Source organism: Prinia subflava, chromosome 8 (assembly GCF_021018805.1).
Source record: "Prinia subflava isolate CZ2003 ecotype Zambia chromosome 8, Cam_Psub_1.2, whole genome shotgun sequence".
NCBI classification, from domain to species: Eukaryota; Metazoa; Chordata; class Aves; order Passeriformes; family Cisticolidae; genus Prinia; species Prinia subflava.
This window is the reverse complement of record NC_086254.1, coordinates 21,971,154-21,986,186: the sequence shown is the minus strand read 5'-3', so window position 1 is coordinate 21,986,186 and position 15,033 is coordinate 21,971,154. Positions and strand designations below refer to the sequence as shown.

The following is a 15,033-nucleotide window of genomic DNA, read 5'->3' as shown; positions in this document are numbered from 1 at the left end:
ACAGTCTGTGTCAGAGTGTCATGTGTTAATTCAGGAACTTGCTCTGGGAATTTGGGGAAGAACGGCACTTTACCATATGGCAAGAATAGACATCACCAGCTTCTTGAAGCTATCTAGTGACATGGGTGAAGCACAGGAGTATAACAGTTGCCTAGAAACATTCCTTGCTCATAAATTTGATACAATGAATTAACTCCAAGCTTTTAGTGAAATACATTCTTCAGCCACTAAGTAAGAAACTTCATCACGGAGTTGCAATAGAATTTTGAGGCTTTTAGGGCTGCAAATGACCTCCATCATTGGGTTGTGCCTCCAGCTACCAAAGGTGGTGACAAGCACACATTTGTTTCCAAAACAGTTTAGGATTTCTGTCCTCTGCTGTTGTTACTGGAAAGCTCTTCCAGAATCCCATGCCTGTGACGGCTAGAAGCTTTTTTCTAGTTTCTAACCTGAAAGCTTATTCTAGGTCAGCTTGCTCTCATTCATATCTCAAAACACCTATAGTTGTGTATTTAGTAACAGCGGAACTGTGGGCTTATACCTGAAGTTGTATTAAGGTATAAACTACTTCTTTCATTTTATACAGGCCCAAAATTGCACTGTATTTCTACACATTAAAGAAAGAAACCATACACAGCAAGATACAGCCAGTAAGAGGAAGGCAGGAAGCTCAGTACAACTGCCTGCTGCCTTCACCCAATCACATCAAACATCTGAGATGACATTTCTTCCTTCTATGCAATAAACAGCACCAGATACCTTCCATCCCAGGAGGATGGGCCAGGCCCTGTCCCACTAGATGGCACTCACTTACTCCACGGTTCTTTCCTTAACATTTCATTGGAGCCAGCTAAAAATCTTAGCTGAATCACACAAAATTGTATCACAGCTTTCCCAATATATTCCCTTTAAGACAGTGACCTACCAATGCCAGTGCGGAGCATGACGGACGGAGGCTTGGGGGGGTAGGGAGGGAATTTGAAGCACCAACCTGGGAGGGAATGTAGTAGCTGAAATTAATATTGCAACCAAGATTTGCTGCAACATAGTAGAGTCATGCTAATTTATATCAATGGTTGGCTGATCTATTGCAAATTAGCAAGAATGCAAGTAAATAAATAAATATATTGTTTGCAATAAATGTAATGCACTTTAACACTTTACTGACTAGTACAAGGTAAAACTGTATAACAACAGGTAAAAATAAAACTCAGTAACAGAACAGCTTTGCACCTCCAACAAATGAGGCTTTTTTCCTTGGATTGCTTTAGAAACAAGTTTTCAATATTCACCCCTAGAGAAAAGGGCACGTACTTTCTGCTCCAAACATGTTGGAAACATAATTAAGATTTGCTTTCTTGTATCTCTCAAAGATTATTCCTTTAAAAGGAAGAGTTGCTAACATTCTTAGCAAACACTGAGTACATTGGCACTACTTTAAAGGTATACCAGTGTCTATGCTTTTAGCTGTTCTAGTAAGATGTTCATATTTATCTGTACTGGCACAGCTAAAGAGTCTAAAGTGACAATATGGGGCAAAAGAGGCAAGAAACAGGTGATAAAGTACACGAAAAGTTGTAATGTTGTATGAAACAAGATCACAGTACAGAAAATGCCATCAAGTTTTATGCAAGAAGAAGAAGTTAATATGTTAAGAGTCTTAAGCGTAGGGGAAAAGATAAAATCCCCACACTTTTACTTCAGCAACTGAGATTGTTACCTCTTCTAGTGTTAATCTTCCTTACTACACTTTCTTACAGCTGAGCATTTGGCTTCCTCGTGCTCTCTTCCCAGACTCAACTTTGTCTGAGAGGCAGTGCAGAAAGAAAAGTGAGAACACAAACAAAACTCTTTCAGGTTTTGAATCACTTTGTGTTTTTCTAAGAAATGTGGCATCTATGATTTTTTTTCTCAAAATAATTCTAAGTGGCTTCAGAAAACCATCTAACAATATGTTGCTTCACCATCTACCCTGATGCTGTTAAAAACTCAGTATCTCCCTCAAAAATTAACTCATTATCCCTGACCTAGTTTAAAACAAGTTCTGACACCATTTCATTGCTCAGAAAGCCTGACATTAACAATAGCAACACCCAGAGAACTCACAGTTTAATGCCAGGACACCAAGCAACCGCACAAGGTTGTTACTTAGGTGCCTTGCTTTAGATAGCTCCTGACCAAGTGGAAGCTGTGCATGAGAATGAAGATGGGATTTTACTGGCAGGTTGTGGATCAGACACAGGAGAGCTGCCCTGCAAACACTTTTTGTGTGCGTTCCACATGATGGGGTAGACAACTTTGGCTCCCGCACCACAAAGAAGAGAACTCAATGTTTCAGTCTGGTTACGTGTTGTATCCAATACACAATACTTGAAACTGTATCCCACCATCAGTCAAACTCAGCTCTCAAAAGTATTCTTGGAGAAAGGAAGAGCCAGATGAGATTCCCACTTCTACAAAGTTGTCGTGGAGTTTTTTTGGGCATACAAGCTACCTTAAGATGGAACAACTCCTAAGAACTTAATTAGAGCCCAAAAGTCTTTATAGCAAAACACCTCCACACAGAGATCCCATTTTCATTCCTCTCGAACATACTTCGCACAAATTAGAGGTCAAAACACAACAAGTGATACAGAATTTGCTGGCAAAGCAAAATTATCCACGTAGAAATCAAAAAACCCAAACAAAGCGCAAAGCAGGATGGCTAAGCAGTCATACCTGTCACCACAGGTACTCACACTCACCTTTGCAACCCCAACCCCGGTGAACCTGGCCTCCAGGAGCTCCTGCCTGCGTGGGTCCAGGCTATGCAATTCTTCCATCATTTCTGCTGCTATGGAAGAATAACACTCAGATTATGCAATGCAATTAAAGGAGAGAGACATTTAATATTCCGTGCCACTGACGAGACTTAAAAGTGCCTGTTCTGCAGCACAACCGTGTAGAGAGCATTTTCTTGCAAGAGGAATGCAAAATTACCATGTAGTAACAACATGACTTTGCCACCATATTATAGTATTTAAACCATAATCCTGCTGGAGTTTCCTCTCCTCTCCTCTGTTGTACCAGCCATTTCAAGATCTCTAAATGCAATAAATCAATTATGTCACATTCTCCCACTGGATGCTTTATTAAAAGGAAAACATGGGACCAGAGTGTTATGACTAAAAGCTTCAGAGCTTTTCATCCGTGCTGCATGACTAGGAAAAAAAAAAGCAACATTCTTTACCCCATAATTTATTTTTGGCCAATCCTGGAAATACTCGATCTCCACGAACTCCAGATTTCACTGATAACAGCTTTGCTTCTTCCAAGCACAGAGTGGGATTATAAGAAGAAAATAACGCATGATTAAACCTTTTAATTTACAAGGTAAAGCATCAGATACTTCTAAAATAACAGCAGCTTCTACATCCTTGATGTACCTGGGGTACCTTTTGGCAATCCAACACTATGGATGCCTTATTTGAAGGGTTAAAAACCTACCCAACATAACAGTGTAAACAGATTAAAAATCAGGAAATATATAATTCAAATCCTGGACTGAGAAAAAATGGGACAAAATTCACTGTTCATTATAACTGTGAATTACATCTTCCCAACTGCACCAATCAAGTTCATTTCCAGAAATGTCTGCTCCAGTTTCATTTTCTGGACTAAGGTAGGGAAAAAAAAAAAGGCCAGAAACAGAAGATAAAGATTTGCTGTGTAAAGAGTGTATGCGATGAGGAAAGTTCTTGAAGGGCAGCAAGTGCCCTCTAGAACAGGCAGTGCACAATTGTTCCTTTTATGAACTGTCCATTTTGTCCCTGCTGCTTCCTCCAAATGATTCGGCTCCAAGTCACAGGGGCAAAGTGAATCCATCCGGAGGCATTCTCAACTGCTCTCACAAATCAGTCCCAAGCCTCAAAAACTAATGGGATCCTAAACGTGGTTATTAAACAACCATATTTCTGCCACGGGCTCTAAAAGCCCAACAAAGGTCTCAGCCCAGTTTTCAAAACAGGAAATCTGAGCAGCGAGGAAAATGACAGACAAGCCGCAAACGCCAAGATGTTCAAGTGCTCCCAGGGCTCTCGCCCATCATAGGGCGACCATCCGCAGGGAATCGCATGCCCACACCGGGATGCTACTCTGGGGAACAGGCTGACACAAGTTCCCCCCGCCGGGGGCTGCCCCAGGACCCGCTGCACCCCTCCAGGCATGGCTGGCATTCCCTCCTGTCCTCCCAGGAGGGGATTTCCAGCACCCCTCTCCTACCCACTCGGGACGCAGAGGCACCAGCCGCCAAGCGAGCAGCCTTGCCCCGCTGCCAGCTGCTTCACCGCCTCGGCCTCTTCCTCTTCGTCCTCCCCTCCAGCACCGCCTCAACCCTCAGCCTGAGGCTCTGCAGGCCGTGCCCACCCTCCGCCGCCCCTACGGTACCCCCAGCTCTCACTCCCGCCCGCCAGGCCGTGCCGGGCCGCGGGGCCTGCGCTGCACCGTGCCCGACGAGAGGCCCAGGCCGCGCTGCCGCCGCCCTGGGGCTCAGGCCGCGGCCCTCTCGCCGTGACCCGGCCCGGAGTGCCAGCCCCCGCCACCACCTCCCCCGTGGCCGTCCCCAGCCATTCTCGGGCCGGGCGGGGACGAGGCGAGAGGTGTCCCCGCGCTGCCCCCGCCGCCCCTGGGGGGTCTCACCTGGCGCTGCCGCTCCTGCCGCCGCCGCCTGGCCCAGCGCTCCCCGGGCACCGCGCGGATCCCGCCGCCGCCGGGGGCAGGAGCAGCAGCAGCAGCAGCAGCAGCAGGAGGAGGAGGAGGAGGAGGAGGGAGAGAGGGAGGGAACGTACTGCTGCTGCGGCGGCGGCGGCACGGGCGGGAAGAGGAGGCCAGGGGCGGCTCCGCGGCCTCCGCCGCGGACACCGGGGCTGAGAAGGGCGGAGGGTTAGGGTGGCGGGGGGTGGAGAGGGAGGGCTTGGGGCTGAGAGAAGGCCGCGGATCCCCGGCCTCGCGTGAGAGGCCTGGCCGGGCCGGAGGGCGCGCGGGCCGCCGGCGGCAGGACAAAGGCCTCGCGGGAGGACCCGGCAGCCAGGTAGGGCGGGCGGGGCGGGGGGTGCACAGGGCCGGCGGGCGCGACGGGGCCGGGGCAGGTGCGGCCCCACGTCCCTCCCGCCCCGCGGCGCTAGGCCCAGCCCGGCCGATGGGGGCACACGCGCTGGGGAAACCGCGCCGCGTCTCGCGAGATTTGCGCGGCGGGAGGGGGAGGGGGCCGGGGGCGTGGCCTGAAGAGGGGTGGGGCCTGAAGGGGCGGAGGGAGGGGCGGGGGCGGCAGGTGGGTGGGGGTCAGTGGGGCCTGGGGGTCAGGGTAGGTCGGGGAGGGCAGGAGGAATGGGGGGGGTCACACAAGGCTGGGGGGGCAGCAAAGGGTCAGAGTCCTATGGGATCGGGCGGGAGGGGCTTGCCTGTCATTATGACCTGGGGGTCAGGGCAGGTCTAGGGGGCAGGGGGCATGGCAGGTGTCACACAGGTCTGGGGGAACAGCAAGGGCTCACGATGGACCATGGGGTCATAGGGTTCGGGGGGACTGAGGGAGCAGCAGGCTGAAGGGCAGGTCAGATCTAGTTTTGGGATGGGAGGCATTGAGGGGACACGTGGGGAAGAGGCAGAGGATCAGAGTCCCGTGGGGTCTGGGGAGCTGGAGGCGGTAGGCACAAGGTGTGGTCACAAGGGCCTGGGGGTCAAGGCAGTTCTGGGGGGCACAGGAAGTAGGGAAGGTGGTCACACAGGGCTGGGGGGCAACAGAATGTCAAGGTGGACTGTGGGGTCATGGGGGGATGAGGGGCAAGGCACAAGGGGGGGTCGGATGTGGCGTTGGGTGAGGTCAGGGCTGAGGGTCAGCAAGGCCAGGGGCAGGGGGAGATCACATGTGGTGATGCAGCACAGGTCAGAGTCCTAGGGAGGCCAGAAGGTGCTGGGGAGTGACAGGCACAAGGAGGGGGTCAGATCCAGCCAGGACAAGAGGCACAGGGCAGGGCAGGCCTAGGGACATGTCATCACCAGGGGAAAAGAGGCTGATCTACCCCTGGCCCAGGATGCCCCAGAGAGGGAGTGCAGGTATGACATCCATGCACCCCCGAGTTCTTCATCTCCTCTCCAGTCTCCATCTTACACACCCATGAGCAATTGCACACCTTCACTCCCTCAAGAGGGTGCAAGGGCACCTCAGCACCCCCAACTCACCTCTACTCCATCCTTGCCCCCAGGAAACACCACCTGGAATGGGCCAGGCCCCTAGTTCAGGGCTGATCCAACATGTGTGAGGTATCATGTGTGAGACACAATCCAGGTGCCTCAGCAGCCCCCATCACACCCAGTCCACTCTTGCCTTTCTAGGGCCAAGCTGCCCCCCCAGCTGGGGAAACAGCCCCAAAATTAATAAAGATAGGGCTTGTCCTGGCTGGAATGAAGCAATTCCACTGCAGTTCACTCGGCTCATTGCAGGCAGTGGGGGCAGGACCCGAAGTGCTGCAGGTGTTGCACCTGCTTGCTCCAAGGCTGAATCAGCTTTCCGAAAAGCAAACAAGCAGGAGAGGATTGTTGGGAAAGGAAGTGGCCAGGCCTGTCCAAGGGGAGGCAGGCGTGGATTAGCAATGGAGCAGAGGTTCCTGGAGCTCAATAAAAGATTCGCCAGGGCTGGGAACGCCAAGGGACATCCGTCACCTCCCCTTCACTGTGTGACATCAAGCGATTTATGACCGAACTGGAAGAGACTAGTTTGGCAAAAGGGATGTGGAGAGTGGAGCATCATGGAAAAACTGCTCCTGCAAGGTGACAGGGGAAGTTGTGTTATTTTAAAATTGCTAGTTTATTGTACTTTGTTAAGTCGGTGCAGCAAATGGCTCTGGGAGCGCTAGCTGTTTGTGCGAGCTGCTTTTCCTGTGCTGTTTTGTTTTCAGTACAAGAGTCACTCCAGCTCCTGCTCTGTAAGTCACATTTTCAACATGACTGGTGGTAGGAATTAGTAAAATAAATAAATAAGTAAATAGTATTTTGTGTCTGTGTTAGGTTGTGGGGTTTTAAAGAAAAAAATCCTTGAGTAAATATTCCATCAGCTGGTAGCTAATTAAAGCTATTTAGGGAACATTAATTAGGACCACTGGCAGTGAACATTTTTCAAGGAGGTTTAAATTTCATTTGTGCATTTCAGTTTGATTTTGGGTGGAGAGAAGTTATGGGAGCTGTTATACCCAATAAAGGGACTGACTTACTGAACCCCCCAGCTCTTCTGGACTCCACTGCTCTTAGAAACACCTCCAACTCCAAAGGGAACAGTTCACACCCTCAGAGTGCCAGGCAGGAATCTGACACCAGTAACACCCAATCTGTGGTACTGTCCCCCACCTTTGTGCTTTAGGGGTGGTGGAGGTCACTTTGGTCTATTTTTTCCCATACTTTTTGGACAGTGCTTGATCAGGCACTTCCTCCTCCTTCTCCACACACTGCCAGGGGCTGCATTGCCAGGTGTAACAATGCCATCAGTATTTCCATGTAGAGCACCAGAAGAAACTTTTGCTGTCACAGAATGACAGAATGGTTTAAGTTAGAAAAGACCTGAAAGCCCATCCTGCCCCACCCTCTACCATGAACAGGGACATCTTCCACCAGACTAGGTTGCTCTAAGCCCCATTCAACCTGGCCTTTCAGGGATGGGGCAGCCTCTGTCATTTCCTGATGGTCGTTTGCTCACTGTCATTTTCACTGAAATCACAGATTAATGCCCCTCTTCTCCTTCCCTCCGGCAGGACCAAATTCCCAGGGAAAGCCTCCTGGGGAATCCACTGCAGCCAGGAATGTTTTCCAAGACATCCCTTGATGCACTGCTGAGTTCCAAGCCTGACAGAGACCCATGGCCATAGCCCTGGGCTCTACTGGGTCAGGCTGGAACAGGAGGTGGTGACATCCAATAAGGAACAGATAAACTGAGGTTGCAGCATCCTCCTCCCATGAATCCCCCTCTCCTGCCCTGCATTCCTCTGAAATAATTGGGGTTTCTCTTCTCACTTTCAAATTCAGGATTGGGGCACATCCCCTTCACCACATTCTGGAAAGGCAGCCCTTGTGTTTTGCAGTCCAAGAGTTCTGCTAGCTCAGCTCTGTTCCTGGATGTCCAGCAGCTCATTCTCTGCTGTAGTCATATCCTTCCTGATGCTCCTCTGCAGCACACTCAGCTATGGTCCTCTTTACCTTTATCCTCTGAAAAGCAGCTCAGAAACACTTCCAGCTGCAGTTTCCTTTCCAAGAAGCCAAAACTGCACCTCACACAGGCCATGGCACCTTTGTGCCAGAGAAGGAAGGAATCAACAAGTTGCAACTGTATTTCTGGCTGTAAGCAGGAATTTCAGACCATCCTTTAAGGAGCCCACTTGCTGTTAGCAGAGTACAGGTAGGTATAAGGGATTTTTGACAAGTTTGTCAGATAACATTAGGAAGAAGTTACTGGATAAACTTCCCAGTGATCTCAACTTTTTCCTCCTACACTCCATCAGGACACAGCTCTGAATGGGTATGCACAGCACAGCCCAGCCTGGTACAACACTTCCAACTGTGCTGTGCCAGCACATGTGAGATTGGGCTCCCTGGAACAGCAAAGGTCTCTCAGGTAAAAACTTAATTATCAGTGTTGATACACCACAGTTGGACTATTTTTTGTGACATCTTCTTTGCTGGGAGCTGAGCCCCCAGGTTTGGTTGTGGGTTTTTTTTAATTAAGAAAAGCCAACTTATTAGAATGTGCTTCTGGTCAGTTTGTTTCTGTTCTTACAGGGAAAGGTTTGCTCTTCAAAGTGGCTGGAATATGTACATAATTTCATCATTTTATACAGGAATTTTTTTGATTTGATTAAAAATTCTAATGTCAACTTCTAAGACACTACTTCTAAAAGCTTATAAAGCCTCAAAACTAAAACAATATAAGGTTAGAAATCAAGATTCTGTTGACTTCAATTTGATTTTCCCCATCATATTAGAGTTACGGAGCAATTTCTGTGTGTTTCACATTCTGGACCAGCAAGAGAAGAGACTACTTGGACCCTGAAGAATTCTCATGCAAGAAAACTCCTCGTTCCAGCCCACACCTGCGTAACACATAAAATGACTCTGTTTTCCCTTCCTTCTATTATCTTTTAAGAGCCCCTGAGCTCTGGTCCTTTCAGAGGAGCTGGTTATGAGCAACAAAGTATGTAGATAGCTGACCAAACATTATCTCATCCATGGGGACAAGCCAGCTTTCCTCTGCCATCAGCTCTGCCAGATCACTCCTGTGCACTTCCTGCTCACCAGCTCTGCCATCAACCAGTGTTAATACCTCCATTTACATTGCTGTGGTAGCTCTCCTCTTCTTGTCTCAGCCTCCTTGGATGTCAGTAATATCCCTAGTACAGAGTACTTGTATCATCTTTTGAAGAACGACTCAGCTGCCACAGCCATTTCCTTTGTCACTGGATTTGACTAGAGCTTGGAGCTCCTCTCCACATGCAGAGCATGCTCAGCAGAACAGCAGCAAGCCCTACCTTCCCACCATAGCCTCTCTGCTGACCCACAGGTTAGATTAGACCAAAATTGGGAAAGATTTTATAGAGATTTTAATAGAGTACATAACATGTTCCTTTGGCCTTCAATTTTGAAAAGATAAAATCAGAAGTCAAGATTCATGTTTTTAATATGTTTTTGGTGACTTTTCTTTGCCTCTGCTTTCCCAGCTTGTGGAATACACTAACTGCATTTTCCCAAGCATTTCTGTACTGCCTCAGGGTCTGGAAATCTACTGATAAAAGGTACACAAAAGAAGAGCTGAGATTCCTCAATGATATTGGGACACAGGCAGCTGGGGACTGGAAAAAAACAACAAATAGCCTGAACCTTTAAAACATAAAAGTTGGCATGAGTGATCTCAAATCCAAACATTTTATAGCACTGGGAAAAACAAACAAACAAACAACAACAAACAAACAAACAACCCCCCCAAAAAACCCCAAAACCCCCACAAAAAACAAAACAAAAAACAAACAACAAAAAACCCCCAAACAAACAAAAAAACCCCCAAACAACCAAACCAACAAACAAAAAAACCACCAAAAAACAAAAAGCAAACAAAAAACCCAAACAAAACAACCAATCAAAACCCACAATTAGCACAGGGCATGATGTCACTTCCAGGCATCACATCCTGAAGAGGCTGACCCCTGTCTGCACATCAGATTTTGTTATTCTTAATGAGGCATGAGCTGCCAGTGAAGATTTTTCTAGGCTTGGGGAATTCAGAACACGTCACCCTTGTGCGGATCCTTGTCTATTAAGAGTAGGGCTTCTGCCACACTAAGAACATTAGAAGTGTCTTTTCTCACTTTCCTTAGGGAGAAAAACAGTACTTGAGCACCTCAAAGATAACATGCCATTGCTTGACTCCTTCCTGAGGCCATTCCAAGAGCCTCCACCCTCCCACACAATGGAGTTTATCTCTGAGGTTATTCCTGCCCCTCCCTCTATCTACACCTTCAGGTATCCCATTAGGGAGGCTTTGATACCCAAACCCAGTAGGAAAGCATCCAGGTCACTCAGCCTGCACAGAAACAGCAAATCATGAGCAGCCTCAAAGCCCTCTGATCCATGGCATCCAAGGCATGTCCTGCTGCTGGAGGAGGAAGGCAGCTGTGTGCAGGCACCTGGAATCGTGCAGGCACCTGGAATCGTGCAGGCACCATGGCCCAGCCAAGGGGAACCAAACCTTGCAAGTAGGAAAGGAACCCCTCTGAGATGGCAAAGCACACAGCACTGGAAACATCTGCTGGTTCTGCAAGCACCTGAAACAGTGTGAAACTGTGTGATTCTCCTGAATGTCCAGCAAGTCCTTCCCTGTCCTTGCTCACTTTCGGATTCCCAGAATACAAGAGGACTTTATTCTCAATTGGTTTGCCCATTGCTTCTCTTGCATAAAATGGGCATAATTGTGAGAAGAGATGGGATGGAGCTGAGCTGCAGGCTGTGGCATGCACCTGCAGAAGGACATCGGAGCACAAAGAAGCACATGGCAGCACAGAGAGGCTTGTCTCCACCTGACCTTGGGGACAACAGGAGGTGCCACCAGGCAGAGCCCTTCAGAGAGGAGCCTGCCCAAAGCTGACAGATGGGTGAACAGCACATGATCACCACACAGAAGGACATTAGGAAAGCGTGTTGCTGACGTGGCAATGTATGATAGGTTGCTTAGTGAGAATTACTATGTAAGGAAATACTGTGCCTTGAAAAAGTGTATAAAACCAGCTTGTTTCTGTGAATAAACAATTCTGATTCCCCACCAGTCTGAGTCCATGCCTCAGTTGTTACACTCTACCTTACAGGGCTTTGGAAAGCCTTAATTAGATAAACTACTGTGAGATTTGTGTAAGACAAAAATTAAATCAACATCCTATTGTAAACCCAGTTACTGCATACACTTTTTTCTAAGTATATTCAGCCTCTTTGTGAATGCCTGCAAATACACTCCAACCTTCCTAACAAGGCTCATCTCAGTAGGGAAGAAATCACTTGCAGTTGTGGAAAAGTCAGATTTAGTTTTCTGTGTAACTTCCATTGATCTCTTCACATCCACCATTGGCACCATGAACACGGAAAAAGCCATATGGTTGTGTAATTACAGACTGCACTGAGGTAGCCCTGCCCAGGTACTGCTTCCCAGGTGAGGGGGATATGCAGCATGCCATGAGTCCCAGGGATGAAGGAGGAGTCTGAGGGGAGATCAGGCAATTTAATCTCCAAATGAGCAAAGTCACATCCAGTGACCCCGGGGAAGGGCGGCACCTCTCTCCTTACACCTGAGCAGATCCCCTCGTGTTCCACACACAGCACAGAGGTGTGAGCCTGGCCCCTGTGACCACGGATTGCCAACAGCAGCTTCCCACCTTCACAGGAGCTGAAAGTAAGTTTCATATTCCAAAGATGTGACAATCCCCCGCAACTCCCTAACTTCCACATAACATGAAATTGTAAGAGCTACAAGGGTCCTTTGGACAGCAAAGACAACCTGAATACAGCAGCCACACTCTGCCCCCAAACCAAGATGCTGTTCCCACACTATGTTGGTGCTTGCAGAGAGGGCTTTTTGGGGTCAACACCAGAGAGTACAGTTTAGAGAAGCAAGGTCCAAACCTCCCTAGCATCTTTCCGGGAAACAGCTAACAGGCTGGGAGCTGCTGGCAGGTGCTGACATGTAAGGCTTGCCAGTGAGCTTTGCCATCACTGCTTTCCAACCACTGCCATCTCCTGCTCATCCCACTGCAGGTCAAAGACCAAGAATAAAAGCCTTCACTGGTATGACAACTGCCATGCTATACAATCCCTGGCCAGGAGGGAAAAGCAGATGCACATATAACTTCAGATTCCCTTGCCTTTCTCTGTCTGTGTTCCAGCCAATTGTTCAGGCCTGGCTCATGCTCTTCTGGCTCATGCTGTATCCTATTTATTTGAGATTAGCACTCAAGGCTGCCTACAAAGGTAATTTCCTGCAATGTGTCCCACTTTTTAAGCAACACAAGCCCCCATTTAGCCAGGCAGTTACAGGAACTTACTCGCCTTCAGCGAGAGCTAAAAGCAGGAACTCCAGAGCTTTACTGGTTAAGCACAGAGCTGACAGCTCCTTTTCCTCCAGAGCACCTCACTTTGCAGGAGAGTCCTCCAAAACATTCCTCCTAATCCTTGTTTTTCTGGTAATTTCTATCTTGCCCTGAAACACAGTTAAAATCAGAACTTCTGTTGAAGTCACTATCTAGGGACACTACACACAAGGATGTGTGCCAGGCACCCCGTCACAGAAGAGGAACAGTTACAACAGCAAAAGTGATCCTGATTGTGGCATCCACCCTCACGGACATATTTTCCCCAATATTGCAACAAACCAAAAATGGTGGTACTTCTCTGGCTGACAAATCAGATCCTGCTAGCTGATCAGAACAAAGACCACATGACTCAGTTTCCCTTCATCTGTGTTTACAAAGATGGAAGGATGGTCCCCAAATCTTGTAATAACTTGATCCCTGCAGCCCCATCCTCACTTCTAGGCAGTAAGACCTGTGCATCTTTCAGTAATGCTCAGTTAAGTTCAGTCTGGGTCTGCAATTCCTGTAGGGAATCCAGTGAGGACAAGCCAAGGCTCATGACAGCAAGAAGCTCTTCCAGCTTTCGTTACGATGCAGTGCCAAAAGCTGCTTGTGTGTGCACAGGGAGGTTCCCTCTGTTCACGCCTCTCTTCTATTGAAAATAATCAGGTCTCATTTATCCCAGAACTCTAGAACTCACTGTAGATTAGAAATGGTGGTGGCATACCTGAAGAAGGCAGAGCAGAATCATTTGGGAGAGAAGATAATTGTGTCTGATCTCACATGCCCCTGGTCAAAAGAATTTGATGACCACTGTTGTAACAATCCAAATCAGTATGGATGACTGCTGTTCGCACTTGGCTGTGCTGTCAGGAAGATCCTGTGAAAGCTCCAATTTGCAGTGGAAATTACAATTTACTCACTTTTGAAGTGACAGTATCAGAAATACTTCCTAGTCCTTTGCTCACATCACCTCCCCTGTTCCCTCCTGCCTCCGAATTCATAGCCTGTCTGTGAAACCACAATGTTCTGAGAAGAATGATGTACCTGGGGAGGCAAAAGCTTCTCCGCCCTTCACTGGAGCCCTCAGCACCACCACTGGATCAAAGCCTGTTCTGAAGGACTAGCTCCAAGTCCAAATCCAAATCACAGACTTGATAGCATTATTCCTGCATGAAAGGATTATGTGAGGGGTCACAATAGGTGATGATAAAGTTCCCTTCCAGCCAAAATATTCTATGAATCTCCAAGTAAATCCATCTTCTGGCAAGAAACAGGACCAGATTTTCCGAAATGTAACAATGCCTGGCTCCAAGATCGCCGGGGCAATGCATGTGAAGAACTATGAAATCATCCCTTCTGCTTGGGAGGTTCATCAGGCCATGCTGGCATTGCCTGTGAGCCACAGACCACAAGACTTTGAATGCTGGGAACAAAACCAGAGCAGAAATGCTCATAAAGACTTTAGAGTTAACGTTACTCTGCTAAGAAGGAAGAGGGGGGGAAAAGATCCCCAAACACTAACAACACTTAACCTGTCTTTTCAGCATGGTAAAAGTCAATTTGGAGATTTGCCTTTAACATGCTGGAAAGCTTGAACAACCCAGCCTGCTCAGCAGGCCCAAGGTGGGAATGGCAGGAGCTGCTGCAAGTCAGGACCAAGGTACCTGAGCAGAGCTGTGTGGGAGGCAAGGCCTGGAGTGGCAGGAGAGCAGCAGCTTCTGAGAGAACAAGAGCTGGCAGGGATTAGTTAAGGAAGTTCAACTAGTATCTGTCTGTAGGAGGCCTGGCTCAATTCAAGGCCATTAACTTGTTGCTTTCTGAACACCACCAAGAGGACAGGAAACAAAAGCACGTCTGCCCAGCATGGGCCCTGCTGAGTGTTTAAATACTCCAGCAGAACTAAGAGCATTAAGAAAGGCAAAAAGCCACTTCAATGGCTCCAGGCTCACAGGGCTACAAGTTTTTGCTTGAAGCCCAAGTTAAAACCAGGCAACTGGGATATAGCCTTGGAAAACACAAACAAAAAGGCTTCATTTTCTCCCATTCAGGAATTTGAATTTAAAGAGGAGTCCATCAACTTCACATAAATCATGTTTATAATTAAAAACTTATTTTCCTGCACTGCTTATAAGCCTTTGGATGATTAATAAGGCATTTTTCAAATTACATTCATTCACACTAATTATGCTGATTGTACCCCAATAATTTTTTTTTCAGGGAAATAAAGCTATCCTAGGAAGAGGTCTTCCTTCAGGGACCAAGAGGGAAAGGACCCCAGGGAACTGCCTGAGGCCCCAGTTACACAATGGAGGTCTGTCACTGAGGTGGTTACACTAGTCATGTCAGGTCCAATGCTCACAGGGCTCTTGCTAAGACTGACTCTGTGCCTGGATAAGCTGAGGAG

The 15,033-nt window shown here is 48.0% G+C and overlaps 1 protein-coding gene and 1 long non-coding RNA gene across 13 annotated transcripts in view; one reads left to right on the top strand and one right to left on the bottom strand.

Annotated features, from left to right (window-relative positions):
* Positions 1-4,810, bottom strand: part of TLK2 (tousled like kinase 2) — a 42,679-nt gene extending 37,869 nt beyond the window's left edge. For 2 of the 10 annotated variants that reach the window (XM_063404102.1, XM_063404112.1), the window contains exons 1-4: positions 4,678-4,809; positions 3,230-3,307; positions 2,745-2,833; positions 926-991 (exon numbers count right to left, since the gene is read on the bottom strand). In XM_063404102.1, coding sequence (XP_063260172.1) covers positions 926-991; positions 2,745-2,825 — 147 coding nt within the window. In that variant the 5' untranslated portion in view covers positions 2,826-2,833; positions 3,230-3,307; positions 4,678-4,809. Of the gene's footprint in view, positions 1-925; positions 992-2,744; positions 2,834-3,229; positions 3,308-4,677 lie in introns of all 10 variants that reach the window. The other 8 variants (XM_063404105.1, XM_063404103.1, XM_063404104.1 and 5 more) reach the window with 8 other exon arrangements.
* A 120-nt stretch (positions 4,811-4,930) lies between these two features.
* LOC134553938 (uncharacterized) lies at positions 4,931-9,992 on the top strand. 3 transcript variants are annotated; one of them, XR_010081168.1, is made up of 4 exons: positions 4,931-5,068; positions 8,050-8,419; positions 8,523-8,635; positions 9,003-9,992. It is a non-coding gene; the product is annotated as an uncharacterized LOC134553938 (long non-coding RNA). The 3 variants fall into 3 exon arrangements; XR_010081170.1 differs by having other exon boundaries at positions 8,800-9,992; XR_010081169.1 differs by having other exon boundaries at positions 4,951-5,068; positions 7,779-8,419.
* Positions 9,993-15,033: the final 5,041 nt, after the last annotated feature.